Raw genomic sequence first — 27,144 nt, forward strand, 5'->3', positions numbered from 1 at the left:
GCGGCTATGACAATAATATATTTGTGCTTTAACCCCGCGTTCCCCAGAGTTCGGTGCAGATGCTGTTTGAGGAAAGCGCTCCCCTCCGGCCTGTGGTACACGTCAGTCATGTGACCTGCGCTGACCAGTCGGGACAACAATATGGTGTGTGTGTTTGTTGGGTCAGTACAGGAATAGCAGAGCAGGGTGGAGGTGCAGTGACTTGTGGGTGGGGGGGGTTATTGTTCAGTTTCACATGTAACAGTAAGAAGTTAATCCTACTCGCCCCCTCCCTCCTCCCCCCCCTCCTCCTTCCCCCCCCTCCCCCCCCTCCTCCCCCCTCCTCCCCCCTCCCCCCCTCCTCCTTCCCCCCCTCCCCCCCTCCCGTCCTCCTCCCCCCCCTCCCGTCCTCCTCCCCCCCCCCTCCCGTCCTCCTCCCCCCCCATCTCCCGTCCTCCTCCCCCCCATCTCCCCGTCCTTCTCCCCCCCCCATCTCCCGTCCTCCCTCCCCCCCCCATCTCCCGTCTTCCTCCCCCCCATCTCCCGTCCTCCTCCCCCCCCCATCTCCCGTCTTCCTCCCCCCCATCTCCCGTCCTCCTCCCCCCCCCCCATCTCCCGTCCTCCTCCCCCCCCCCATCTCCCGTCTTCCTCCCCCCCCATCTCCCGTCTTCCTCCCCCCCCCATCTCCCGTCTTCCTCCCCCCCCCATCTCCCGTCTTCCTCCCCCCCCCATCTCCCGTCTTCCTCCGCCCCCCCATCTCCCGTCTTCCTCCTCCCCCCCCCATCTCCCGTCCTCCTCCTGCCCCCCCCTCATCTCCCGTCTTCCCTCCCCCCCCATCTCCCGTCCTCCTCCCCCCCCATCTCCCGTCCTCCTCCCCCCCCATCTCCCGTCTTCCTCCCCCCCCATCTCCCGTCTTCCTCCCCCCCCCCATCTCCCGTCTTCCTCCTCCCCCCCCCATCTCCCGTCCTCCTCCTGCCCCCCCCCATCTCCCGTCCTCCTCCTCCCCCCCCCATCTCCCGTCCTCCTCCTCCCCCCCCCATCTCCCGTCCTCCTCCTCCCCCCCCATCTCCCGTCCTCCTCCTCCCCCCCATCTCCCGTCCTCCTCCTCCCCCCCCCTCCCGTCCTCCTCCCCCCCCTCCCGTCCTCCTCCCCCCCATCTCCCGTCCTCCTCCCCCCCATCTCCCGTCCTTCTCCCCCCCCCATCTCCCGTCCTCCTCCCCCCCCCCATCTCCCGTCTTCCTCCCCCCCCATCTCCCGTCCTCCTCCCCCCCCCATCTCCCGTCTTCCTCCCCCCCATCTCCCGTCTTCCTCCCCCCCCCCATCTCCCGTCTTCCTCCTCCCCCCCCATCTCCCGTCCTCCTCCTGCCCCCCCCATCTCCCGTCCTCCTCCTCCCCCCCCCATCTCCCGTCCTCCTCCTCCCCCCCCATCTCCCGTCCTCCTCCTCCCCCCCCCATCTCCCGTCCTCCTCCTCCCCCCCATCTTCCCGTCCTCCTCCTCCCCCCCATCTCCCGTCCTCCTCCTCCCCCCCCCATCTCCCGTCCTCCTCCTCCCCCCCATCTCTCTTCCCCCTCCCCTCCTTCTCCTCCCTCTCAGGTGTTTCTCTGCCACTTGTCCGCAGACAGCATCCGTTTCCCCCGTCTCCGTCACCCAGCAATCGCCCGCCGCAGTTTCTCTGGATACTTACCAGGTCTCCCTAACTGTACATCAGGCACTGGTAAGCTGCAGTGCATTGTGGGATACATAAACACCCTATTGTGAGCAGGGGGGCTTCAATGTCACATTCACCTCCCCCCATTAATTCCCCAAACCTGGAAGTGACCTCCATCTGATCCCTTAGGTCAGGGGTCTCAAACTCAGTCCTCAAGGGCCACCAACAGGTCAGGTTTTCAGGATATCCCAGCTTCAGCACAGGTGACTCAATCAGTGGTTCAGTCTTAGACTGAGCCACTGATTGAGCCATCTGTGCTGAAGCAGGGACTGATTGAGCCACCTGTCCTGAAGCAGGGATATCCATAAAACCTTGCCTGTTGGTGGTCCTTGAGGACTGAGTTTGAGACCCCCTGTCCCTAGAGAATAACCCGGCCTGTTTTGTATTCCTCCCTCCCCCTATTTCGTTGGGATTTGAATTCCTATAGAACTAGGCCAAAAGCCTGCAGTGTAGTGTCCACATGGCAACTCTTAGATACCCAATATCTGTTCAATAATGCTCTTAATTCTCACTCACCGCCCCAGCAGGCAGCACCGAGCTGTCGTACATGTAGACTTCAAAGAGACTTATCCGAGACGCTGCCTTGCGCTGACTCTGAGCGCGTCAGGCTCTTTGACGCGAAGGGATTTCTGTGGGACGCGATTAGCGACCATATTCATTTCGGGTTTGAGAAAGGTGTATAATGGAGGGGGGCGGGGAATTGTAACCTGCGCTAGTGCATTGCAGGGGAAGGGTTAACAGATAAACAGCAAGGTCTCCCGTTCTGCTGAGCCTTGTTTAGTAGATCGTTCCCTGTGAAGCGATGTACCCCCCCCCCCCCCTACCGTGTGCGGTGGAATAAGAAGTAACGCCTCGCTCTCCCCTGCGAATCCAGATGGAAGTCCGGCTCCAGGAGCTGCCTCAGGAGGGGCTTCTCGTGTCCTGGGGGTTCAGGGAGCCCCCCGATCTCACGGTGCAATGTCACCCCGAGGCTGTCACACATGGTGAGTGCATGATAGGGGGGGGAGAGGAGAGGACCCCCCTGCGCAGCGATGAGGGGGCATGTAATAATATCCTCGGTCTCCTCTCTTCTCCCCCCCCCTGCGCAGAGCGATGAGGGACATGTAATAATCTAGCGGTCTCCTCCCCCCCCCCCTGCACAGAACGATGAGGGGACATGTAATATTCTCTCTGTCTCCTCTCCCCCCCCCCCCCCTGCGCAGAGCGATGAGGGGCATGTATTATTCTCTCGGTCACATCTCTCTCCTCCCCCCCCCCTGTGCAGAGTGATAGGGGAGACATGTAATAATCCTCTCGGTCTCCTCTCTTCTCCCCCCCCCTGCGCAGAGCGATGAGGGGACATGCAATAATCTAGCGGTCTCCTCCCCCCCCTGCACAGAACGATGAGGGGACATGTAATATTCTCTCTGTCTCCTCTCCCCCCCCCCCCCCCCCCCCTGCGCAGAGCGATGAGGGACATGTAATAATCTCTCGGTCTCCTCTTAACCCCCCCCCCCCCCCTGCACAGAACGATGAGGGGACATGTAATAATCTCTCGGTCTCATCTCTCTCCCCCCCCCTGTGCAGAGTGATGGGGGGCCTCTCCCCCCCCCTGTGCAGAGTGATGGGGGGGGCATGTAATATTCTCTCCCCTCTGCACAGAGCGATGAGGGGCCTCTTCCCCCCCCTGTGCAGAGTGATGGGGGGGGCATGTAATATTCTCTCCCCTCTGCACAGAGCGATGAGGGGCCTCTTCCCCCCCCCGTGCAGAGTGATTGGGGAGGACATGTAATAATCTCTCGGTCTCCTCTTAACCCCCCCCCCCCTCTTCCTGCGCAGAGCGATGAGGGGCATGTAATATTCTCTTCCTCTTCCCCCCCCCCCTGCGCAGAGCGATGAGGGGCATGTAATATTCTCTCCTCTACCCCCCCCCCTGCGTAGAGCGATGAGGGGCATGTAATGTTCTCCTCCTCTTCCCCCCCCCCTGCGTAGAGCAATGAGGGGGCATGTAATATTCTCTCCTCTTCCCCCCCCCCTGCGCAGAGCGATGCGGGGGCATGTAATATTCTCTCCTCTTCCCCCCCCCCTGCGCAGAGCGATGAGGGGGCATGTAATATTCTCTCCTCTTCCCCCCCCCCCCCCCCTGCGCAGAGCAATGAGGGGGCATGTAATATTCTCTCCTCTTCCCCCCCCCCCCCCCCTGCGCAGAGCAATGAGGGGCATGTAATATTCTCTCGGTCTCCTCTCTCTCTCCCCCCCTGTGCAGAGTGATAGGGGGGGACATGTAATAATCTCCTGGTCTCCTCGCCCCCCCCCCCCCCCCCCGCACAGAACGATGAGGGGACATGTAATAATCTCTCGGTCTCCTCTTCCCCCCCCCCCTCCCTCCCCCTGCGCAGAGCGATGCGGGGGCATGTAATATTCTCTCCTCTTCCCCCCCCCCGCGCAGAGCGATGCGGGGCATGTAATATTCTCTCCTCTCCCCCCCCCCCCCCCTGCGCAGAGCGATGAGGGGGGCATGTAATATTCTCTCCTCTTTCCCCCCCCCCCCCCCCTGCACAGAGCAATGAGGGTCATGTAATATTCTCTCGGTCTCCTCTCTCTCTCTCTCCCCCCCTGTGCAGAGTGATGGCGGGGACATGTAATAATCTCCTGGTCCTCCTCCCCCATCCTGCACAGAACGATGAAGGGGACATGTAATAATCTCTCGGTCTCCTCTTCCCCCCCCCCCTCCCCCATCCTGCACAGAACGATGAGGGGGCATGTAATAATCCCCCCCGTCTCCTCTTCCCCCCCCCCCCCCCCCGTGCAGAGCGCTGCGGGGGCATGTAATATTCTCTCCTCCCCCCCCCCCCCCCCTGCGCAGAGCGATGGGGGACATGTAATATTCTCTCGGTCTCCTCTTTCCCCCCCCCCCCGTGCAGAGCGATGCGGGGGCATGTAATATTCTCTCCTCTCCCCCCCCCCCCTGCGCAGAGCGATTGGGGGGGACATGTAATATTCTCTCTGTCTCCTCTCTCCCTCCCCCTGCGCAGAGCGATGAGGGGGACATGTAATATTCTCTCCTCTCCCCCCCCCCCCCTGCGCAGAGCGATGGGGGGGACATGTAATATTCTCTCTGTCTCCTCTCTCCCTCCCCCTGCGCAGAGCGATGAGGGGGACATGTAATATTCTCTCTGTCTCCTCTCTCCCTCCCCCCTGCGCAGAGCGATGAGGGCGGTGCGGAGCTGTGCACACTGCAAGATCTGATACAGGACGCTCTGCTCAGCGCACAACCTGCCATGGTGTTCAACTTAAAGGCCAGCGACGGGGACGCGGTGAGGGGATCATTCCCGCAGGACACCTCCCCCTCCCCTCATGAGCCTCTGCTCCCTCCCTCACCGCCTTCCCCTTTCCCGTGCTCCCTCTCCCCCTCCCCGTGCTCTCTATCGCCCTTCACCACCCTCCTTCCCATGCTCTCTCTCACCCACCCCCTCTCATTCCCATGCCGCTCTCTCTCCCCCTCCCCTTCCCATACGCTCTTCCTCCCCTTCACCTTCCCATGCGCTCTCTCTCCCCCCTCCCCTTCCCATGCGCTCTCTCTCCCCCCTCCCCTTCCCATGCGCTCTCTCTCCCTCCCCGCCTCCCCGCCCCTTCCCATGCGCTCTCTCTCCCCCTCCCCGCCCCTTCCCATGCGCTCTCTCTCCCCCTCCCCGCCCCTTCCCATGCGCTCTTTCTCCCCCTCCCCGCCCCTTCCCATGCGCTCTCTCTCCCCCGTCCCCTTCCCATGCGCTCTCTCTCCCCCTCCCCGCCCCTTCCCATGCGCTCTCTCTCCCTCCCCTCCCCCGCCCCCTTCCCATGTGCTCTCTCTCCCCCCTCCCCGCCCCTTCCCATGTGCTCTCTCCCCCTCCCCATGCGCTCTCCTCTCCCCCTCCCCTTTCCATGCGCTCTCTCTCCCCCTCCCCCACCCCCTTCCTATGCTCTCTCTCTCCCCTCCCCCTTTTTGCTCTCTCTCTCCCCCTCCCCCCCTTTTTGCTCTCTCTCCCCCTCACCCCCCTTTTTGCTCTCTCTCTCCCCCTCCCCCCCCCTTTTTGCTCTCTCTCCCCCCTCCCCCCCTTTTTGCTCTCTCTCCCCCCCTCCCCCCCCTTTTTGCTCTCTCTCCCCCTCCCCCCCTTTTTGCTTTCTCTCCCCCCTCCCCCCCTTTTTGCTCTCTTCCCCCCCCCCATCCCCGCGCTCTCCTCCTCCCCGCGCTCTCTCCTCCTCCCCCCACTTCCCACGCTCTCTCCCCCCCCCCCTTCCCGCGCTCTCTCCTCTTCCTCACCCCCTTCCTGTGCTCTCTCCTCCTCCCTTCCCGCGCTCCCTCCTCCCCCCCTTCCCACGCATACCTCCTAATACACAGATATCAGGGACACACGTGTACCCCCTAACACCCAGAGGCATCAGCAACACGCGCGTACCCCCTAACACCCAGAGGCATCAGGGACACGCGCGTACCCCCTAATACCCAGAGACATCAGGGACACGCGTGTACCCGCACTTCCTAATACACAGACTCTTCTACTTATAACTGTGCGGTCTCGCCCATCACAGTTCCTCCTCCCAGAGGCGGCCCCCCAACGAGCGACCTTTGGGGCCACAGCTCAGAGAATTAACATCACCCCCACCAAGAAGGTAGAGATGGATCGCACAGTCATGCCAGATGGGACCATTGTTACCACGGTGACCACCATTCAGTCCCGGCCCAGGCTGGATAGCAAGATAGGTGAGGATTCCCTGCCAGGCCCTCCCCCCCGGAGATGGCTGCACAGGTCTCTTATGTACAGTTTCTGCTCACAATCTAGGAATCCGGGCTGGACCAGCTAGTCTTTGGATCATTGGCTCTTGATTGGGTGAAATTTCAGTATGATTACAACCTATTTGCCTGGGATTGGTTGTTTGGTTTCCATGGTTCTAGCTCCATGTATTGGGATTGGTTGGGTTATTCCCATGGTTCTAGCTCCTCCGTTTGGGATTAGTGGCACTATTCTCATGGCTAAACTCCTTCCCCTGGGATTGGTTGGGTTATTCCCATGGTTACAGACCCCGGGGCCTGGGATTGGTTGGATTATTCCCATGGTTGCAGACCCCAGGTCCTGTGATTGGTTGGGATATGCCCATGGTTGCAGTCCCCGGGGCCTGGGATTGGTTTGGTTATTCCCATGGTTGCAGTCCCCGGGGCCTGGGATTGGTTTGGTTATTCCCATGGTTGCAGACCCCGGGGCCTGGGATTGGTTGGGTTATTCCCATGGTTGCAGACCCCGGGGCCTGGGATTGGTTGGGTTATTCCCATGGTTGCAGTCCCCGGGGCCTGGGATTGATTGGGATATGCCCATGGTTGCAGTCCCCGGGGCCTGGGATTGGTTGGGATATGCCCATGGTTGCAGTCCCCGGGGCCTGGGATTGGTTTGGTTATTCCCATGGTTACAGACCCCGGGACCTGGGATTGGTTGGGTTATTCCCATGGTTACAGGTCCTTGCCTTTGTATTGGTGGATCTGGAATCCAGCGCTACGGTGAGTATAGTTTCACATAAGAGATCACTCCCTTCTATTTGCCCCCAGAATCCCCCTCCAGGTCCCCGTCCAAGGTGGAGGTGACTGAGAATAAGCCTATCGACCTGTCCCGCGGCTGCTCTCCAGGGTCTTCCCCCAGTGACAGCGGTAAGTCCCGGAGACTCACTCTTCAGGCTCCTCCCACCGCGGCAGCGCTACGTCCCAGTCTCTTCATGCAGAAGAAAAAGTCTAAATGAAACAAATACGAAAAATGTAGAAAGTTAAATTTCCTGGTTTATAAAATAGGTATATAGATGTGTGCGTCTGTCTGTGCACCTTTTCTGTGCGTGCGTCTGCCTGCCTGTGCGTCTGTCTGTGCGTGCGTCGGCCTGCCTGTGCGCCTTTCTGTGCGTACGTCTGTGTGCGCCTGCCTGACTGTGTAAGCGTCTGTCAGCCTGTGCACCTGAATGTGCGTGTGTGCATCTGCCTGTCTGTGTGTGCGTCAGTGTCTGTCTGCATGTCTGTGTGTCTGCCTGTCTGTGCGAGCGCCTGCCTGTCTGTGTGTGCGTCTGCCTGTCTGTGTGTGCGTCAGTGTCTGTCTGCCTGTCTGTCCGCCTGCCTGTCTGTCTGTGTCTGCCTGCCTGTTTGTGTGCATCTGCATCTGTCTGTGCGGCTGGATCGGACCTGTGCCAGTGATGCTGTGATGTCCCTTTATTTCCGGCAGGGGGCTCCCCCGTGTCCTGCCGCTTGGACCCTGTGGCTGACACAGCGATCAGACAGCTGACTGAGCCCACCACCAAGCCGGCCAAGAGGACCCCCACCAAACGCAGCACGTTAATCATATCGGGGGTTTCTAAGGTAATGCAGACATGGCCCGGGGTACCTAATACTCACATTATCTGTGTCCCGGACATGCCAGTGTTACATGTCACCGTGTGTGAGGGCGCAGCTAGGACAGGATCCAGTGTGCACAGTCCCTTCTGTCTGTGTCACTGTGTCACCCTCCGGGGAGAGGTCCCTTCTGTCTGTGTCACCCTCCGGGGAGAGGTTCCTTCTGTCTGTGTCACCATGTCACCCTGCGGGGAGAGGTCCCTTCTGTCTGTGTCACCCTGCGGGGAGAGGTCCCTTCTGTCTGGGTCACCATGTCACCCTCCAGAGAGAGGTCCCTTCTGTCTGTGTCACCCTGCGGGGAGAGGTCCCTTCTGTTTGTGTCACTGTGTCACCCTGCGGGGAGAGGTCTCATCTGTCTGTGTCACTCTACAGGGAGAGGTCCCTTCTGTCTGTCATTGTGTCACCCTGCAGTGGGAGGGACAGACTGGACAGTTCGCCAGTCCCTTCTGTCTGTATCACACTACAGTTGATGGGACAGTCTACATGGGCAGTAGGTCCCTAGCCTGTGTCAGAGAGAGGTCACAGGTCCTTCTTTCTGTGTCCCTCCCACCACATGGTGATAGGACAGATTCCATGGGCGTTTTGTGTCACTATCATTGTCACCTCCCAGTGTCCATGTGTCACCCTGCGCTGGGAGGGACATGATCGATGGCCCCGCCTGTCAGGATAGTTTGGTGCACAAGAAGAATGCAAATGGCAGTTCTGTGTGGAATCTCCATACGTTGCAGCCTCTCTCGCCAGTGACCTCACAAATCCAAGATGGTTGCCGCTTGAGGTTGTACCTTCTGTTTCCTCTGACCCAGGTCCCGATTGGTCAGGATGAGATGGCGCTCTCCCTTGGATACGCAGCCTCCATGGATGCCTCGTTGCAGGGCTTCCCCATGTGGGGTCAGGATCCGCTCCTGGGGTCCTCCTCCGACGCCCTGTCCTCTGAGGTGACCCCCCCTCTCGGGCCGGACACGGATGACACTACGAGATCTGACATCTCTGACCGGCCGTCGGTGGAGGACCTGGAGTCTGAGACTGGGTCCACGGGGGCCCTGGAAACTCGGAGCCTGAAGGACCACAAAGGTGAGTGCAAGGGTCCGGGTGGGGGCTGCGACCCGATCGGAGCACTCGGTGACCACCAGCAGCTGCCCTCTTTATATGTCACTCTGTTCCTTCGTACCACAGTGACATTTCTGTGGGACCGCCCCCTCTGTCCTGTGCCCACCACCCTCCATCATAAGAGATTGTCCACGGTGTCCGTCCCCGATATCCTTCCCCATGTCGCTTCCCTGTCCCCTCTGCTCCCTGTGACGGACCCTTCTGTGTCACTGTCCCTCTAAGCAGCACATAGATTGTAAGTTCTCTGGGGCAGGGGTGTGTGTGTGTCACACCCCACCCTTACACACTGCACGCGCCACGCACACACACACACGCGCCACGCACACATACACGCCGCACACCACACTTGCAGACCCCCCCCCCCCCCACACACCAGTGGCTCAGCCTGTCCCCCCCTCTCCCTGTCTTGCAGTGGGATTCCTGCGCAGTGGGACCAATCTCCTCTTCCGCCGGCGCCACAGGACTGCAGGACTCAGCCAGTCGCACGACAACCTGACCGACGCTGGTCCCGGCAAGAAGCGCGGCAGCTTCCCCCGACGCCTCATCAAGCGCTTCTCCTTAAAGAGCAAATCCAAGCCCGGCGGGAGACCCCCGGGGGGAGAGAAGTGAGGGTGGGGGGTAAAACTCTGACCCCCCCCCGGGGGGAGAGAAGTGAGGGTGGGGGGTAAAACTCTGACCCCCCCCCGGGGGGAGAGAAGTGAGGGTGGGGGGTAAAACTCTGCCCCCCGCCGGGGGGAGAGAAGTGAGGGTGGGGGGCTCCCCTCCCCCCATCACTTTCAATGAGGCTCCCTCTTCTGAGTGAGTGAGGCTGGACTTCCCAGTGAGAGATTGAGTGAGGCTGTGTGTTCCTATGAGTGACACTCAATCCCGGCACGGTCACTCATTCACACCCGGTCTCTTCCATTGTAACATTATTTCATTTATTTTACATCCCAGGCCTCCCTGATAGATTGATGGATAGATTGAATGATATATATATATCTCTATCTCACACATGTACAGGGCCTAGAAATAAAGAAATGACCTTTTCTGGCAGGGGATGGGTTACCACAAATGTAAGTTATTTGTGAGGCATTTTAATCCCTCGCATTAAATCCGTTCCCTTCCCCCCCCCCCCCCCCCCACGAGGTGAGGTGCCTCAGGATTTCTAGGGAACGAAGGGGAGACGCAGGCAGCATAACTACCGGAGTGCCTCCACCTGAGTGTGGTTACTCTCTTACAGCCCAGGACCCCCCGCAGAGGGCTGAAGGAGGGGGAGGAAGCACATGGCTCTCCTCATAACACGGACGGGACCTCTTCATCGTTGCCTTGGGGTGAGGGGAACGTTTGTCAGGAAGAAAGCAGAAAAATACATTTTCCGGCTCCTTGATTAGAAGTACGGACAATGGGGAAGCGTCAGTTGTGCCAGGGACAGTGAGGGGATAGTGTGATGTCACTGCCGGTGGAGTTGAAGTGATGTCATGGCGTTGGATGATGTCACTGCCGGTGGTGGTGAAGTAAATGTGATGTCACAGCTCGTGGACGTGAAGTGATGTCACTTCCTGTGCAGGGAGCAGCACACGATGTGTGAAACAAATGTGTTTCTTCTGTTGCTTCTCAGGCCTGTAAATATGTATATGACCCTCTATTTATTACACCGTACAAATGCCGCCCTCCAGCCCTATATACACACACCACCTTCCCAGCCCTATATACACACACCGCCTTCCCAGCCCTATATACCGCCTTCCCAGACCTATATGTGCCCACAATGCTCACGCTCAGCATAGCACTGCGCCGATCCCCCCCCCCCCCCCGGGTGCAAGAGCGACACTATACAGGGGTGTTACAGAGAGTTACCACACGACTCCAGGTTCCAAAGCCACACAGGAGTTAGGTTACCGCCCGCTCCAGGTTCCAAAGCCACACAGGAGTTAGGTTACCGCCCGCTCCAGGTTCCAAAGCCACACAGGAGTTAGGTTACCGCCCGCTCCAGGTTCCAAAGCCACACAGGAGTTAGGTTACCGCCCGCTCCAGGGAAGGAATGACAAAGAAAGACTTTGGGGGTAGGAATAAATATAACAAAGTAAAAAATCCATTTCCCCCTCTACATGAAAATAAAATCTCGGCGTGGAATAATGTTTAACTTGAAAGTGGCTCAGCCACCGCCTGTGAATACGCTTTATTTCAGAACAAGTCCTTAAATGACGCCGCACAATATAAAACGTCTTTTTTTTAATTCTGCGTACAATTATTTCAGTCCCCCCCCCGCCCCCCCCGGGGTATGAGCAGCTTGTTATATACAAGGAACCTCCGAATATTGCTGTGTTCTGTCCATTCTTTCATGTGTGCGCCGTACGTAGGGGCCTCGGGTATAGCGCTGGGTTAGTGGGGTTTAGGGACCAACTATTACCCCTCCCCCCCCCAACGCGCAGGTACTTCCAGCCAAGCAATTCGCTATACGTCCGGGGCGAGGCCTTGCCGGTTAGGTTACCCCGAGGAGAAGCAGGAAAATCCATATAAGGCAGCGCACGGGAACGCCTACACATAATGTGATTGTTAATTAATCTCAAATACTCTGCAATTGAATAAAGGTGAAGTGTAAAAGCAAACGCACGCCCCTGCTTTTCTTAATCCCTTCTATGAAAGGTATTCTGTGTCATGGCCATCCTCTCCCAGCTCTGTGTATAACCATTCTGTGTCATGGCCACCCTCTCCCAGCTCTGTGTATAACCATTCTGTGTCATGGCCATCCTCTCCCAGCTCTGTGTATAACCATTCTGTGTCATGGCCACCCTCTCCCAGCTCTGTGTATAACCATTCTGTGTCATGGCCATCCTCTCCCAGCTCTGTGTATAACCATTCTGTGTCATGGCCGCCCTCTCCCAGCTCTGTGTATAACCATTCTGTGTCATGGCCACCCTCTCCCAGCTCTGTGTATAACCATTCTGTGTCATGGCCGCCCTCTCCCAGCTCTGTGTATAACCATTCTGTGTCATGGCCACCCTCTCCCAGCTCTGTGTATAACCATTCTGTGTCATGGCCATCCTCTCCCAGCTCTGTGTATAACCATTCTGTGTCATGGCCACCCTCTCCCAGCTCTGTGTATAACCATTCTGTGTCATGGCCGCCCTCTCCCAGCTCTGTGTATAACCATTCTGTGTCATGGCCATCCTCTCCCAGCTCTGTGTATAACCATTCTGTGTCATGGCCATCCTCTCCCAGCTCTGTGTATAACCATTCTGTGTCATGGCCGCCCTCTCCCAGCTCTGTGTATAACCATTCTGTGTCATGGCCACCCTCTCCCAGCTCTGTGTATAACCATTCTGTGTCATGGCCGCCCTCTCCCAGCTCTGTGTATAACCATTCTGTGTCATGGCCATCCTCTCCCAGCTCTGTGTATAACCATTCTGTGTCATGGCCGCCCTCTCCCAGCTCTGTGTATAACCATTCTGATTTCTTCCTGTCACCTGGCCAGGGCTTAGATTTAGGTCTGGCCAACTCCAGGGCCACCAACAGGTCAGGTTTTCAGGATATCCCTGCTTCAGCACAGGTGGCTCAATCAGACTGAGCCACCTGTGCTGAAGCACAGACTGAGCCACCTATGGTGAAGCAGGGACTGATTAAGCCTCCTGTGCTGATGCAGGGATATCCTGAAGACCTGATAGTGGCCCTTGAGGATGAGTTGGTAATAATTGAGTATTGATGCTGTGGCCCTGAGGAGACTCCTGGCTGCTGTGTCCCGGTCTCTGTATAATGCAGGCCTCCGTTATTCCACCCCCACATCGGGCCGAAGAGGCTACTCGATGATAACACGTGTTATTACATCTCGTTACGTGTTATTATACCGCTCTGCGTGTTATTACATCTCGTTACGTGTTATTACATCTCGTTACGGGTTATTATACCGCTCTCCGTGTTATTACATGTCGTTGTGTTATTACATCTCGTTACGGGTTATTATACCGCTCTGCGTGTCATTACATCTCGTTACGGGTTATTATACCGCTCTCCGTGTTATTACATGTCGTTGTGTTATTACATCTCGTTACGGGTTATTATACCGCTCTGCGTGTCATTACATCTCGTTACGGGTTATTATACCGCTCTGCGTGTCATTACATCTCGTTACGGGTTATTATACCGCTCTCCGTGTTATTACATGTCGTTGTGTTATTACATCTCGTTACGGGTTATTATACCGCTCTGCGTGTTATTACATCTCGTTACGGGTTATTATACCGCTCTCCGTGTTATTACATGTCGTTGTGTTATTACATCTCGTTACGGGTTATTATACCGCTCTGCGTGTCATTACATCTCGTTACGGGTTATTATACCGCTCTCCGTGTTATGACATGTCGTTGTGTTATTACATCTCGTTACGGGTTATTATACCGCTCTGCGTGTTATTACATCTCGTTACGGGTTATTATACCGCTCTCCGTGTTATTACATGTCGTTGTGTTATTACATCTCGTTACGGGTTATTATACCGCTCTCCGTGTTATTACATGTCGTTGTGTTATTACATCTCGTTACGGGTTATTATACCGCTCTGCGTGTCATTACATCTCGTTGCGAGTTATTACATGTTGTTACGTGTTATTATATCGCTTTGCGTGTTATTACATCTCGTTGCGTGTCATTATATCTTGTCGCGTTATTACATGTCGTTACGTGTAATTATACCGCTCTGCGTGTTATTACATCCCGTTGTGTTATTACATCTCGTTACGTGTTATTATACCGCTCTGCGTGTTATTACATGTCATTACATGTCGTTACGTGTTGTTATGTTATTATATCGCTTTGCGTGTTATTACATCTCGATGCGTTATTACATCTCGATGCGTTATTACATCTCGATGCGTTATTACATCTCGTTGCGTTATTACATCTCGTTGCGTTATTACATCTCGATGCGTTATTACATCTCGATGCGTTATTACATCTCGATGCGTTATTACATCTCGTTGCGTTATTACATCTCGTTGCGTTATTACATCTCGTTGCGTTATTACATCTCGATGCGTTATTACATCTCGATGCGTTATTACATCTCGATGCGTTATTACATCTCGATGCGTTATTACATCTCGATGCGTTATTACATCTCGATGCGTTATTACATCTCGTTGTGTTATTACATCTCGATGCGTTATTACATCTCGATGCGTTATTACATCTCGTTGCGTTATTACATCTCGATGCGTTATTACATCTCGATGCGTTATTACATCTCGTTGCGTTATTACATCTCGATGCGTTATTACATCTCGTTGCGTTATTACATCTCGATGCGTTATTACATCTCGATGCGTTATTACATCCCGATGCGTTATTACATCTCGTTGCGTTATTACATCTCGATGCGTTATTACATCTCGATGCGTTATTACATCTCGATGCGTTATTACATCTCGATGCGTTATTACATCTCGGTGCGTTATTACATCTCGATGCGTTATTACATCTCGGTGCGTTATTACATCTCGATGCGTTATTACATCTCGATGCGTTATTACATCTCGATGCGTTATTACATCTCGAGACATTGGGTCGCCTTTCTGGCCATATACTACCCTGGTATGCAAAGGAATTTCCTCTGGGTTTTACCCATACCTTGGAACACAGTATGAAAGATAAAACATAAACATATTAAAATATCAGGTTCCGTTGGGTCCAGCCGGTCCAAACTTCACAGTTCTCAATGCCGGAACTGGGACACCCTATGGTCCAATTTGCGACTTGCTACGACCTTCGGAACCGGAGATACACAAATACACTTAAAACCGTTTCTCATTTTAATACAAAAAACTCCGCTGTAAATTAAATCACGGGTTTTCACTAAATGCCCATTGAAAACAACGGGCTCCGCCGCCATAGACTTTCAATGGCAAACCGCCGCCTTTGGCGACTATGGGAATCCGCCGCCATAGACTTTCAACGGGGCGACGCCGCCGTTGAAGTCAATGGGGGTTTTCCGCCATAGCCGGTCAATGGAGATTGGCCGCCATTGGAGTCTATGGGAAAAGTCCCGAACTTTCAAGGGGGTCCATACTCCGTCGGGTTGGTCCAAGGGGGTCAAGGATGGTTCTGCAGCGATGCCGGAGCAGTGACTACAGATACCCCAAACCCTGATCCTCTGGGCCCTCCGGAACCGGAGCTATGGATTACCAAATTTCAGCTTTTGACACTTAGCCGTTTTCTTGAGCTGTTTCTGCCACCGCCATTGGAACCTATGGCGCGACCCGCTCTTCTCGGTTCGACCCTTATCGGGGGTCCAGGATACGGGGACCCGGTTGTGGTCGAGTGGGGGGAGGTCTAGGAACTAGGGGCAGAAAGAATTTTATTTCTAGGTGCTCTAGAACTGTTTATTCCCACGCCACTTGTCGTTGAACTTGACTGTTAAGTGATCAAAGCTCTCCTATTGAAAATGTATCCGCTTTGCGGTTTGGACGGCAGCCAACTCGTTCCTGGAAAGCTCTTTCGAGGATTCTCCATTGAAGTCAATGAGCCCATTGACTTACAATGGGAAACCGCCGCTCCTCCTCTCGGACGCCATCTGCTGGTCTTCTCAGGAAACAGGACCCAAACAGCAAGATTCGCCATTGAAACACATGTAGCTCAATGGCGGCCTATGGGAGCCTGCAAAAATGGTGCCTGAAAAGGCGGGAAAATTACACAAAGGGCTATAATCACTAAACAACTGTTAACCCTTGTGCTCCCGGATGCATCCTAGTGTGTGTGTGATGCAGACACTGATATAACAATAAAACAGGGGAAAAGTGGAATATACATTGTCAGGTTAGAACAAGGGTTAAATCACAGTTCTGGGCCTCAGCCCAGTTAGCCCCTTGTCTTCCTGGTGAGGTTAGAGGGTGGCCAATTGGGGTGTAACCCCTTGAATCCCATGTCAAATCCTCCCCATCGTCACACCCCCCCCTCCCTGCATTCTCTGCTGCCCCCCTTCCCTGCATTCTCTGCTGCCCCCCTCGCTCTCCCTCCCTGCATTCTCTGCTGCCCCCCCTCCCTGCATTCTCTGCTGCCCCCCCTCGCTCTCCCTCCCTGCATTCTCTGCTGCCCCCCCTCCCTGCATTCCCTGCTGCCCCCCCTCCCTGCATTCTCTGCTGCCCCCCCTCGCTCTCCCTCCCTGCATTCTCTGCTGCCCCCCCTCCCTGAATTCTCTGCTGCCCCCCCCGCATTCTCTGCTGCCCCCCCGCATTCTCTGCTGCCCCCCCGCTCTCCCTCCCTGCATTCTCTGCTGCCCCCCCGCTCTCCCTCCCTGCATTCTCTGCTGCCCCCCGCTCTCCCTCCCTGCATTCTCTGCTGCCCCCCGCTCTCCCTCCCTGCATTCTCTGCTGCCCCCCCGCTCTCCTCCCTCCCTGAATTCTCTGCTGTCCCCCTGCTCTCCTCCCTCCCTGCATTCTCTGCTCTGCTGTCCCCCTGCTCTCCTCCCTCCCTGCATTCTCTGCTCTGCTGTCCCCCTGCTCCCATCCCTACATTCTCTGCTGTCCCCCCTGCATTCTCTGCTCTCTGTTGCCCCCCTCCCTGTATTCTCTGCTCTCTGTTGCCCTCCTCCCTGTATTCTCTGCTCTCTGCTGCCCCCCTCCTTGCATTCTCTGCTCACCTCCTGCTCCCCTACCTACATTCTCTGCTCTCTGCTGCCCCCCCCTGCTCTCCTCCCTGCCGGCATTCGCTGCTCTCTGCTGCCCCCAGTGCTCTCCTCCCTGCCAGCCTTCTCTGCTCTCTGCTGCCCACCTCCCTACATTCTCTGCTCTTTGCTGCCCCCCCTGCTCTCCTCCCTGCCAGCCTTCTCTGCTCTCTGCTGCCCCCCTCCCTGCATTCTCTGCTCTCTGCTGCCCCCCTGCTCTTCTCCCTGCTCTCTGCTGCCCACCTCCCTACATTCTCTGCTGGGCCCCCTGCTCTCCTCCCTGCCAGCCTTCTCTGCTGCCCTCTCCCTGCATACTCTGCTGCCCCCCTCCCTGCATTCTCTGCTCACCTCCTGCTCCCCTACCTACATTCTCTGATCTCTGCTGCCCCCCCTGCTCTCCTCCCTGCTGGCATTCGCTGCTCTCTGCTGCCCCCCTCCCTGCATTCTCTGCTCACTGCTACCCCCATTGCACTCCTCCCTGCCAGTCTTCTCTGCTGCCCACCCCTCTTTACATTCTGTGCTGGCCCCCCTGCTTTCCTCCCTGCCAGCCTTCTCTGCTCTCTGCTGCCCCCCTCCCTGCATTCTCTGCTCTCTGCTGCCCCCCCTGCTCTCCTCCCTGCTCTCTGCTGCCCACCTCCCTACATTCTCTGCTGGCCCCCCTGCTCTCCTCCCTGCCAGCCTTCTCTGCTCTCTGCTGCCCCCCTCCCTGCATTCTCTGCTGCCCCCCCCCCTCCCTGCATTCTCTGCTGCCCCCCCCCTCCCTGCATTCTCTGCTGCCCCCCCTCCCAGCATTCTCTGCTGCCCCCCCCTCCCAGCATTCTCTGCTGCCCCCCCCCTCCCAGCATTCTCTGCTGCCCCCCCCCTCCCAGCATTCTCTGCTGCCCCCCCTCCCAGCATTCTCTGCTGCCCCCCCTCCCAGCATTCTCTGCTGCCCCCCCTCCCAGCATTCTCTGCTGCTCCCCCTCCCAGCATTCTCTGCTGCCCCCCCCTCCCAGCATTCTCTGCTGCCCCCCCCTCCCAGCATTCTCTGCTGCCCCCCCCTCCCAGCATTCTCTGCTGCCCCCCCCCTCCCAGCATTCTCTGCTGCCCCCCCCCCTCCCAGCATTCTCTGCTGCCCCCCCCCCTCCCAGCATTCTCTGCTGCCCCCCCCCCCCTCCCAGCATTCTCTGCTGCCCCCCCCCCTCCCAGCATTCTCTGCTGCCCCCCCCCCTCCCAGCATTCTCTGCTGCCCCCCCCCCCCTCCCAGCATTCTCTGCTGCCCCCCCCCCTCCCAGCATTCTCTGCTGCCCCCCCCTCCCAGCATTCTCTGCTGCCCCCCCCTCCCAGCATTCTCTGCTGCCCCCCCTCCCAGCATTCTCTGCTGCCCCCCCCTCCCAGCATTCTCTGCTGCCCCCCCCTCCCAGCATTCTCTGCTGCCCCCCCCTCCCAGCATTCTCTGCTGCCCCCCCCTCCCAGCATTCTCTGCTGCCCCCCCCTCCCAGCATTCTCTGCTGCCCCCCCCTCCCAGCATTCTCTGCTGCCCCCCCCTCCCAGCATTCTCTGCTGCCCCCCCCTCCCAGCATTCTCTGCTGCCCCCCCCCTCCCAGCATTCTCTGCTGCCCCCCCCCTCCCAGCATTCTCTGCTGCCCCCCCCTCCCAGCATTCTCTGCTGCCCCCCCCTCCCAGCATTCTTGCTCTCTGCTGCCCCCCCTCCCAGCATTCTTGCTCTCTGCTGAGCTCTAGCTGAGCATGACGTCACATGTTGCACCCGGAACTCTCTCTTCTGTCGCTGTTTCCTGGGGTAGATTTAAAGAGCTGCACCGCTTCCCTGGAGAAAAACGATACATTTCCGTGTTGTTGTTGTCATGGCCGTGGGCCCGCTGATTGGCTGCTGCTCGTGAGGTGGGCGGGGCTGTGAGAGACCAGGATGCGCCCAGTGGGAGGGTCACCTCTGCGCCATTGGTCGGAGGCTCCCGGAAGCGGTTCTCTGATTGGCTGGGAAGAGGTGGGTGTGTTTGTGGGCGGGACGGAAGAGGAGAGCCCCCCCGAGGTGTGCGGGGAGACCGGGGTCTAACTCACGGGGGTCAGTGTTTCTCATTGGGGGGGGGGTCAGTGTGTCTCATTGGGGGAGGGGGGCAGTGTGTCTCATTGGGGGAGGGGGGCAGTGTGTCTCATTGGGGGAGGGGGGCAGTGTGTCTCATTGGGGAGGGGGGCAGTGTGTCTCATTGTCATTGGGGAGGGGTGGCAGTGTGTCTCATTGGGGGAGGGGGGCAGTGTGTCTCATTGGGGGAGGGGGGGGCAGTGTGTCTCATTGGGGAGGGGGGCAGTGTGTCTCATTGGGGGGGGGGGGGCAGTGTGTCTCATTGGGGGGGGGGGCAGTGTGTCTCATTGGGGGGGGGGGGGCAGTGTGTCTCATTGGGGGGGGGGGGCAGTGTGTCTCATTGGGGGGGGGGGGGCAGTGTGTCTCATTGGGGGGGGGGGGGCAGTGTGTCTCATTGGGGGGGGGCAGTGTGTCTCATTGGGGGGGGGGGGGCAGTGTGTCTCATTGGGGGGGGGCAGTGTGTCTCATTGGGGGGGGGGGGCAGTGTGTCTCATTGGGGGGGGGGGGCAGTGTGTCTCATTGGGGGGGGGCTGCAGTGTGTCTCATTGGGGGGGGGGGCTGCAGTGTGTCTCATTGGGGGGGGGGGCAGTGTGTCTCATTGGGGGGGGGGCAGTGTGTCTCATTGGGGGGGGGGGGCAGTGTGTCTCATTGGGGGGGGGGGCAGTGTGTCTCATTGGGGGGGGGGCAGTGTGTCTCATTGGGGGGGGGGCAGTGTGTCTCATTGGGGGGGGGGCAGTGTGTCTCATTGGGGGGGGGGGCAGTGTGTCTCATTGGGGGGGGGGCAGTGTGTCTCATTGGGGGGGGGCAGTGTGTCTCATTGGGGGGGGGCAGTGTGTCTCATTGGGGGGGGCAGTGTGTCTCATTGGGGGGGGGGCAGTGTGTCTCATTGGGGGGGGGGCAGTGTGTCTCATTGGGGGGGGCAGTGTGTCTCATTGGGGGGGCAGTGTGTCTCATTGGGGGGGCAGTGTCTCATTGGGGGGGGCAGTGTGTCTCATTGGGGGGGCAGTGTCTCATTGGGGGGGGGCAGTGTCTCATTGGGGGGGGCAGTGTCTCATTGGGGGGCAGTGTCTCATGGGGGGGGCAGTGTCTCATTGAGGGGGCAGTGTCTCATTGGGGGGGGCAGTGTGTCCTCATTGGGGGGGGGGCAGTGTGTCTCATTGGGGGGGGGGGGCAGTGTGTCTCATTGGGGGGGGGGCAGTGTCTCATTGGGGGGGGCAGTGTGTCTCATTGGGGGGGGCAGTGTCTCATTGGGGGGGGGGCAGTGTCTCATTGGGGGGGGGGCAGTGTGTCTCATTGGGGGGGGGGCAGTGTGTCTCATTGGGGGGGGGGCAGTGTGTCTCATTGGGGGGGGGGCAGTGTGTCTCATTGGGGGGGGGCAGTGTGTCTCATTGGGGGGGGGCAGTGTGTCTCATTGGGGGGGGCAGTGTGTCTCATTGGGGGGGGGGCAGTGTCTCATTGGGGGGGGGGGGGCAGTGTCTCATTGGGGGGGGCAGTGTGTCTCATTGGGGGGGGCAGTGTGTCTCATTGGGGGGGGGCAGTGTGTCTCATTGGGGGGGGGCAGTGTGTCTCATTGGGGGGGGGCAGTGTGTCTCATTGGGGGGGGGCAGTGTGTCTCATTGGGGGGGGGCAGTGTGTCTCATTGGGGGGGGCAGTGTGTCTCATTGGGGGGGGCAGTGGTCTCATTGGGGGGGGGCAGTGTGTCTCATTGGGGGGGGGGCAGTGTGTCTCATTGGGGGGGGGGCAGTGTGTCTCATTGGGGGGGGGCAGTGTGTCTCATTGGCGGGGGGGGCAGTGTGTCTCATTGGGGGGAGGGCAGTGTGTCTCATTGGGGGGGGGTCAGTGTGTCTCATTGGGGGGGGTCAGTGTGTCTCATTGGGGGGGGGGGTCAGTGTGTGTCATTGGGGGGGGTCAGTGTGTCTCATGGGGGGGGCGGCAGTGTGTCTCATTGGGGGGGGGGTCAGTGTGTCTCATGTGGGGGGGTTCAGTGTGTCTCATTGGGGGGGGGGTCAGTGTGTCTCATTGGGGGGGGGGGGTCAGTGTGTCTCATTGGGGGGGCAGTGTGTCTCATTGGGGGGGGGTCAGTGTGTCTCATTGGGGGGGGGGTCAGTGTGTCTCATTGGGGGGGCAGTGTGTCTCATTGGGGGGGGTCAGTGTGTCTCATTGGGGGGGTCAGTGTGTCTCATTGGGGGGGGGGCAGTGTGTCTCATTGGGGGGGGGGCAGTGTGTCTCATTGGGGGGGGCAGTGTGTCATGGGGGGGGCAGTGTCTCATGGGGGGGGGCAGTGTCTCAATGGGGGGGGTTCAGTGTGTCTCATTGGGGGGTCAGTGTGTCTCATGGGGGGGGGTCAGTGTGTCTCATTGGGGGGGGTCAGTGTGTCTCATTGGGGGGGGTCAGTGTGTCTCATTGGGGGGGCGGGTCAGTGTGTCTCATTGGGGGGGGGGCAATGTGTCTCATTGGGGGGGGGGCAGTGTGTCTCAAAGGGGGGGGGGCAGTGTGTCTCATTGGGGGGGGGGCAGTGTGTCTCATTGGGGGGGGGGGCAGTGTGTCTCATTGGGGGGGCAGTGTGTCTCATTGGGGGGGGTCTGTGTGTCTCATTGGGGGGGTCAGTGTGTCTCATTGGGGGGCAGTGGTGTCTCATTGGGGGGCAGTGTGTCTCATTGGGGGGGGGGGTGGCAGTGTGTCTCATGTGGGGGGGGTTCAGTGTGTCTCATTGGGGGGGGTCAGTGTGTCTCATTGGGGGGGGTCAGTGTGTCTCATTGGGGGGGGGGTCAGTGTGTCTCATTGGGGGGGGCAATGTGTCTCATTGGGGGGGGCAATGTGTCTCATTGGGGGGGGCAATTGTGTCTCATTGGGGGGGGCAATGTGTCTCATTGGGGGGGGCAATGTGTCTCATTGGGGGGGGCAGTGTGTCTCACTGGGAGGGGGGCAGTGTGTCTCACTGGGAGGGGGGGCAGTGTGTCTCATTGGGGGGGGGGGCAGTGTGTCTCATTGGGGGGGGGCAGTGTGTCTCATTGGGGGGGCAGTGTGTCTCATTGGGGGGGGGCAGTGTGTCTCATTGGGGGGGGCAGTGTGTCTCATTGGGGGGGGTCAGTGTGTCTCATTGGGGGGGTCAGTGTGTCTCATTGGGGGGGTTCAGTGTGTCTCATTGGGGGGGGGCAGTGTGTCTCATTGGGGGGGTCAGTGTGTCTCATTGGGGGGGTCAGTGTGTCTCATTGGGGGGGTCAGTGTGTCTCATTGGGGGGGGTTCAGTGTGTCTCATTGGGGGGGGGCAGTGTGTCTCATTGGGGGGGGGGCAGTGTGTCTCATTGGGGGGGCAGTGTGTCTCATTGGGGGGGTCAGTGTGTCTCATTGGGGGGGGCAGTGTGTCTCATTGGGGGGGGGCAGTGTGTCTCATTGGGGGGGGGGTGGCAGTGTGTCTCATGGGGGGGGGGTCAGTGTGTCTCATTGGGGGGGTCAGTGTGTCTCATTGGGGGGGGGGTCAGTGTGTCTCATTGGGGGGGTCAGTGTGTCTCATTGGGGGGGGCAATGTGTCTCATTGGGGGGGGGGCAGTGTGTGTCTCATTGGGGGGGGGGCAGTGTGTCTCATTGGGGGGGGGCAGTGTGTCTCATTGGGGGGGGCAGTGTGTCTCATCGGGTGGGGGGGGGGCAATGTGTCTCAATGGGGGGGCAATGTGTCTCATTGGGGGGGCAATGTGTCTCATTGGGGGGCAGTGTGTCTCATTGGGGGGGGGCAGTGTGTCTCATTGGGGGGGGCATTGTGTCTCATTGGGGGGGCATTGTGTCTCATTGGGGGGGCATTGTGTCTCATTGGGGAGGGGCATTGTGTCTCATTGGGGAGGGGGCAGTGTGTCTCATTGGGGGGGGCAGTGTGTCTCATTGGGAGGGGGCAGTGTGTCTCATTGGGAGGGGGCAGTGTGTCTCATTGGGAGGGGGCAGTGTGTCTCATTGGGAGGGGGCAGTGTGTCTCATTGGGAGGGGGCAGTGTGTCTCATTGGGAGGGGGCAGTGTGTCTCATTGGGAGGGGGCAGTGTGTTTCATTGGGAGGGGGCAGTGTGTCTCATTGGGAGGGGCAGTGTGTCTCATGGGAGGGGGCAGTGTGTCTCATTGGGAGGGGGCAGGTGTGTCTCATTGGGAGGGGGCAGTGTGTCTCATTGGGAGGGGGCAGTGTGTCTCATTGGGAGGGGGCAGTGTGTCTCATTGGGGGGGGGGGCAGTGTGTCTCGGGGGGGGGGGCAGTGTGTCTCGGGGGGGGGGGCAGTGTGTCTCATTGGGAGGGGGGCAGTGTGTCTCATTGGGAGGGGGCAGTGTGTCTCATTGGGAGGGGGCAGTGTGTCTCATTGGGAGGGGGCAGTGTGTCTCATTGGGAGGGGGCAGTGTGTCTCATTGGGAGGGGAGGCAGTGTGTCTCATTGGGAGGGGGCAGTGTGTCTCTCATTGGGGGGGGCAGTGTGTCTCTCATTGGGGGGGGGCAGTGTCTCCCTCATTGGGGAGGGTCAGTCTCCCTCATTGGGGAGGGATCAGTCTCCCTCATTGGGGAGGGATCAGTCTCCCTCATTGGGGGGGGATCAGTCTCCCTCATTGGGGGGGATCAGTCTCCCTCATTGGGGGGGGATCATTCTCCCTCATTGGGGGGGCAGTGTCTCTCTCATTGGGGGGGGGGGCAGTGTCTCTCTCATTGGGGGGGGCAGTGTCTCTCTCATTGGGGGGGGGGCAGTGTCTCTCTCATTGGGGGGGGCAGTGTCTCTCTCATTGGGGGGGCAGTGTCTCTCTCATTGGGGGGGCAGTGTCTCTCTCATTGGGGGGGCAGTGTCTCCCTCATTGGGGGGGCAGTGTCACCCTCATTGGGGAGGGTCAGTCTCCCTCATTGGGGAGGGATCAGTCTCCCTCATTGGGGGGGGGGGATCAGTCTCCCTCATTGGGGGGGGATCAGTCTCCCTCATTGGGGGGGGATCAGTCTCCCTCATTGGGGGGGATCAGTCTCCCTCATTGGGGGGGGAATCAGTCTCCCTCATTGGGGGGGGAATCAGTCTCCCTCATTGGGGGGGGAATCAGTCTCCCTCATTGGGGGGGGGATCAGGTCTCCCTCATTGGGGGGGGGGGATCAGTCTCCCTCATTGGGGGGGGGGGATCAGTCTCCCTCATTGGGGGGGGGATCAGTCTCCCTCATTAGGGGGGGATCAGTCTCCCTCATTAGGGGGGGGGATCAGTCTCCCTCATTGGGGGGGGGATCAGTCTCCCTCATTGGGGGGGGGGGGATCAGTCTCCCTCATTGGGGGGGATCAGTCTCCCTCATTGGGGGGGGGGGGATCAGTCTCCCTCATTGGGGGGAGGGATCAGTCTCCTTCATTGGGGGGGGGTGAGTCTCTCTCATTGGGGGGGGGGCAGTGTCTCTCTCATTGGGGGGGGCAGTGTCTCTCATTGGGGAGGGTCAGTCTCCCTCATTGGGAGGGGATCAGTCTCCCTCATTGGGGGGGGGGAATCAGTCTCCCTCATTGGGGGGGGGGGGAGAGTCAGTCTCCCTCATTGGGGGGGGATATCAGTCTCCCTCATTGGGGGGGGGAATCAGTCTCTCTCACTGGGGGGGGGGCAGTGTCTCTCATTGGGGGGGCAGTGTCTCTCTCATTGGGGAGGGTCAGTCTCCCTCATTGGGGGGCAGTGTCTCTCTCATTGGGGGGGGGCAGTGTCTCTCTCATTGGGGGGGGCAGTGTCTCTCTCATTGGGGGGGCAGTGTCTCTCTCATTGGGGGGGGGCAGTGTCTCTCTCATTGGGGGGGCAGTGTCTCTCTCATTGGGGGGGCAGTGTCTCCCTCATTGGGGAGGGTCAGTCTCCCTCATTGGGGAGGGATCAGTCTCCCTCATTGGGGGGGGGGGGAACAGTCTCCCTCATTGGGGGGGGGATCAGTCTCCCTCATTGGGGGGGATCAGTCTCCCTCATTGGGGGGGGAATCAGTCTCCCTCATTGGGGGGGGAATCAGTCTCCCTCATTGGGGGGGGAATCAGTCTCCCTCATTGGGGGGGGGATCACGTCTGTCTCCCTCATTGGGGGGGGGATCAGTCTCCCTCATTGGGGGGGGGATCAGTCTCCCTCATTGGGGGGGGGATCAGTCTCCCTCATTGGGGGGGGGGGATCAGTCTCCCTCATTGGGGGGGGGATCAGTCTCCCTCATTGGGGGGGGATCAGTCTCCTTCATTGGGGGGGGGATCAGTCTCCTTCATTGGGGGGGGGGGTGAGTCTCTCTCATTGGGGGGGGGCAGTGTCTCTCATTGGGGAGGGTCAGTCTCCCTCATTGGGGGGGATCAGTCTCCCTCATTGGGGGGGGGGGAATCGGTCTCCCTCATTGGGGGGGGGGGGGGAAATCAGTCTCCCTCATTGGGGGGGGGGAATCAGTCTCTCTCACTGGGGGGGGGGGCAGTGTCTCTCATTGGGGGGGGCAGTGTCTCTCTCATTGGGGAGGGTCAGTCTCCCTCATTGGGGGGATCAGTCTCCCTCATTGGGGGGGGGGCGATCAGTCTCCCTCATTGGGGGGGGGCGATCAGTCTCCCTCATTGGGGGGGGGGGGTCAGTCTCCCTCATTGGGGGGGATCAGTCTCCCTCATTGGGGGGGGATCAGTCTCCCTCATTGGGGGGGGGGTCAGTCTCCCTCATTGGGGGGGGGGGTTCAGTCTCCCTCATTGGGGGGGGATCAGTCTCCCTCATTGGGGGGGGATCAGTCTCCCTCATTGGGGGGGGATCAGTCTCCCTCATTGGGGGGGATCAGTCTCCCTCATTGGGGGGGGATCAGTCTCCCTCATTGGGGGGGGATCAGTCTCCCTCATTGGGGGGGGGGGGGATCAGTCTCCCTCATTGGGGGGGATCAGTTTCCCTCATTGGGGTGGGATCAGTCTCCCTCATTGGGGGGGGATCAGTCTCCCTCATTGGGGGGGGGGGGGGGGATCAGTCTCCCTCATTGGGGGGGATCAGTCTCCCTGCAATTGGGAGGGGGGAGGTCAGTCTCCCTCATTGGGGGGGATCAGTCTCCCTCATTGGGGGGGATCAGTCTCCCTCATTGGGGGGGGATCAGTCTCCCTCATTGGGGGGGGGGGATCAGTCTCCCTCATTGGGGGGGGATCAGTCTCCCTCATTGGGGGGGTCAGTCTCCCTCATTGGGGGGGCAGTGTCTCTCTCATTGGGGGGGGGCAGTGTCTCTCTCATTGGGGGGGGGCAGTGTCTCTCTCATTGGGGGGGGCAGTGTCTCTCTCATTGGGGGGGGCAGTGTCTCTCTCATTGGGGGGGGCAGTGTCTCTCTCATTGGGGGGGGCAGTGTCTCTCTCATTGGGGGGGGCAGTGTCTCCCTCATTGGGGAGGGTCAGTCTCCCTCATTGGGGAGGGATCAGTCTCCCTCATTGGGGGGGGGGATCAGTCTCCCTCATTGGGGGGGGGGGGAAATCAGTCTCCCTCATTGGGGGGGGGGGATCAGTCTCCCTCATTGGGGGGGGGGGATCAGTCTCCCTCATTGGGGGGGGGGGGATCAGTCTCCCTCATTGGGGGGGGGGGATCAGTCTCCTTCATTGGGGGGGGGGGGGAATGAGTCTCTCTCATTGGGGGGGGCAGTGTCTCCCTCATTGGGGAGGGTCAGTCTCCCTCATTGGGGGGGATCAGTCTCCCTCATTGGGGGGGATCAGTCTCCCTCATTGGGGGGGGTGTCAGTCTCCCTCATTGGGGGGGCATCAGTCTCCCTCATTGGGGGGGATCAGTCTCCCTCATTGGGGGGGTCAGTCTCCCTCATTGGGGGGGCAGTGTCTTTCTCATTGGGGGGGGGGGCAGTGTCTCTCTCATTGGGGGGGCAGTGTCTCTCTCATTGGGGGGGCAGTGTCTCTCTCATTGGGGGGGCAGTGTCTCTCTCATTGGGGGGGCAGTGTCTCTCTCATTGGGGGGGCAGTGTCTCTCTCATTGGGGGGGGGGGCAGTGTCTCTCTCATTGGGGGGGGGCAGTGTCTCTCTCATTGGGGGGGGGCAGTGTCTCTCTCATTGGGGGGGGGGCAGTGTCTCTCTCATTGGGGGGGGCAGTGTCTCTCTCATTGGGGGGGCAATGTCTCTCTCATTGGGGGGGGGCAGTGTCTCTCTCATTGGGGGGGGCAGTGTCTCTCATTGGGGGGGCAGTGTCTCTCATTGGGGGGGCAGTGTCTCTCTCATTGGGGGGGGGCAGTGTCTCCCTCATTGGGGAGGGTCAGTCTCCCTCATTGGGGAGGGATCAGTCTCCCTCATTGGGGGGGGGATC

General features: G+C 59.2%; 1 protein-coding gene across 2 annotated transcripts; it reads left to right on the top strand.

Moving 5' to 3' along the window:
* Positions 1-26: 26 nt before the first annotated feature.
* On the top strand, positions 27-11,392 carry LOC142496994 (phospholipid transfer protein C2CD2L-like). 2 transcript variants are annotated; one of them, XR_012802156.1, is made up of 11 exons: positions 27-144; positions 1,574-1,694; positions 2,563-2,671; positions 4,874-4,984; positions 6,237-6,408; positions 7,246-7,344; positions 7,901-8,034; positions 8,871-9,138; positions 9,587-9,779; positions 10,397-11,026; positions 11,109-11,392. XR_012802156.1 is itself a non-coding variant. In XM_075604166.1 (10 exons), the coding sequence occupies exons 3-10, from the start codon at positions 2,669-2,671 to the stop codon at positions 10,419-10,421; spliced, it is 1,005 nt and encodes a 334-aa protein (XP_075460281.1). In that variant the 5' UTR covers positions 27-144; positions 1,574-1,694; positions 2,563-2,668; the 3' UTR covers positions 10,422-11,392. The 2 variants fall into 2 exon arrangements, 1 of the variants encoding a protein (XP_075460281.1); XM_075604166.1 differs by having other exon boundaries at positions 10,397-11,392.
* Positions 11,393-27,144: the final 15,752 nt, after the last annotated feature.

Source organism: Ascaphus truei, chromosome 6, assembly GCF_040206685.1.
Source record: "Ascaphus truei isolate aAscTru1 chromosome 6, aAscTru1.hap1, whole genome shotgun sequence".
In the NCBI taxonomy this organism is placed as follows: domain Eukaryota; kingdom Metazoa; phylum Chordata; class Amphibia; order Anura; family Ascaphidae; genus Ascaphus; species Ascaphus truei.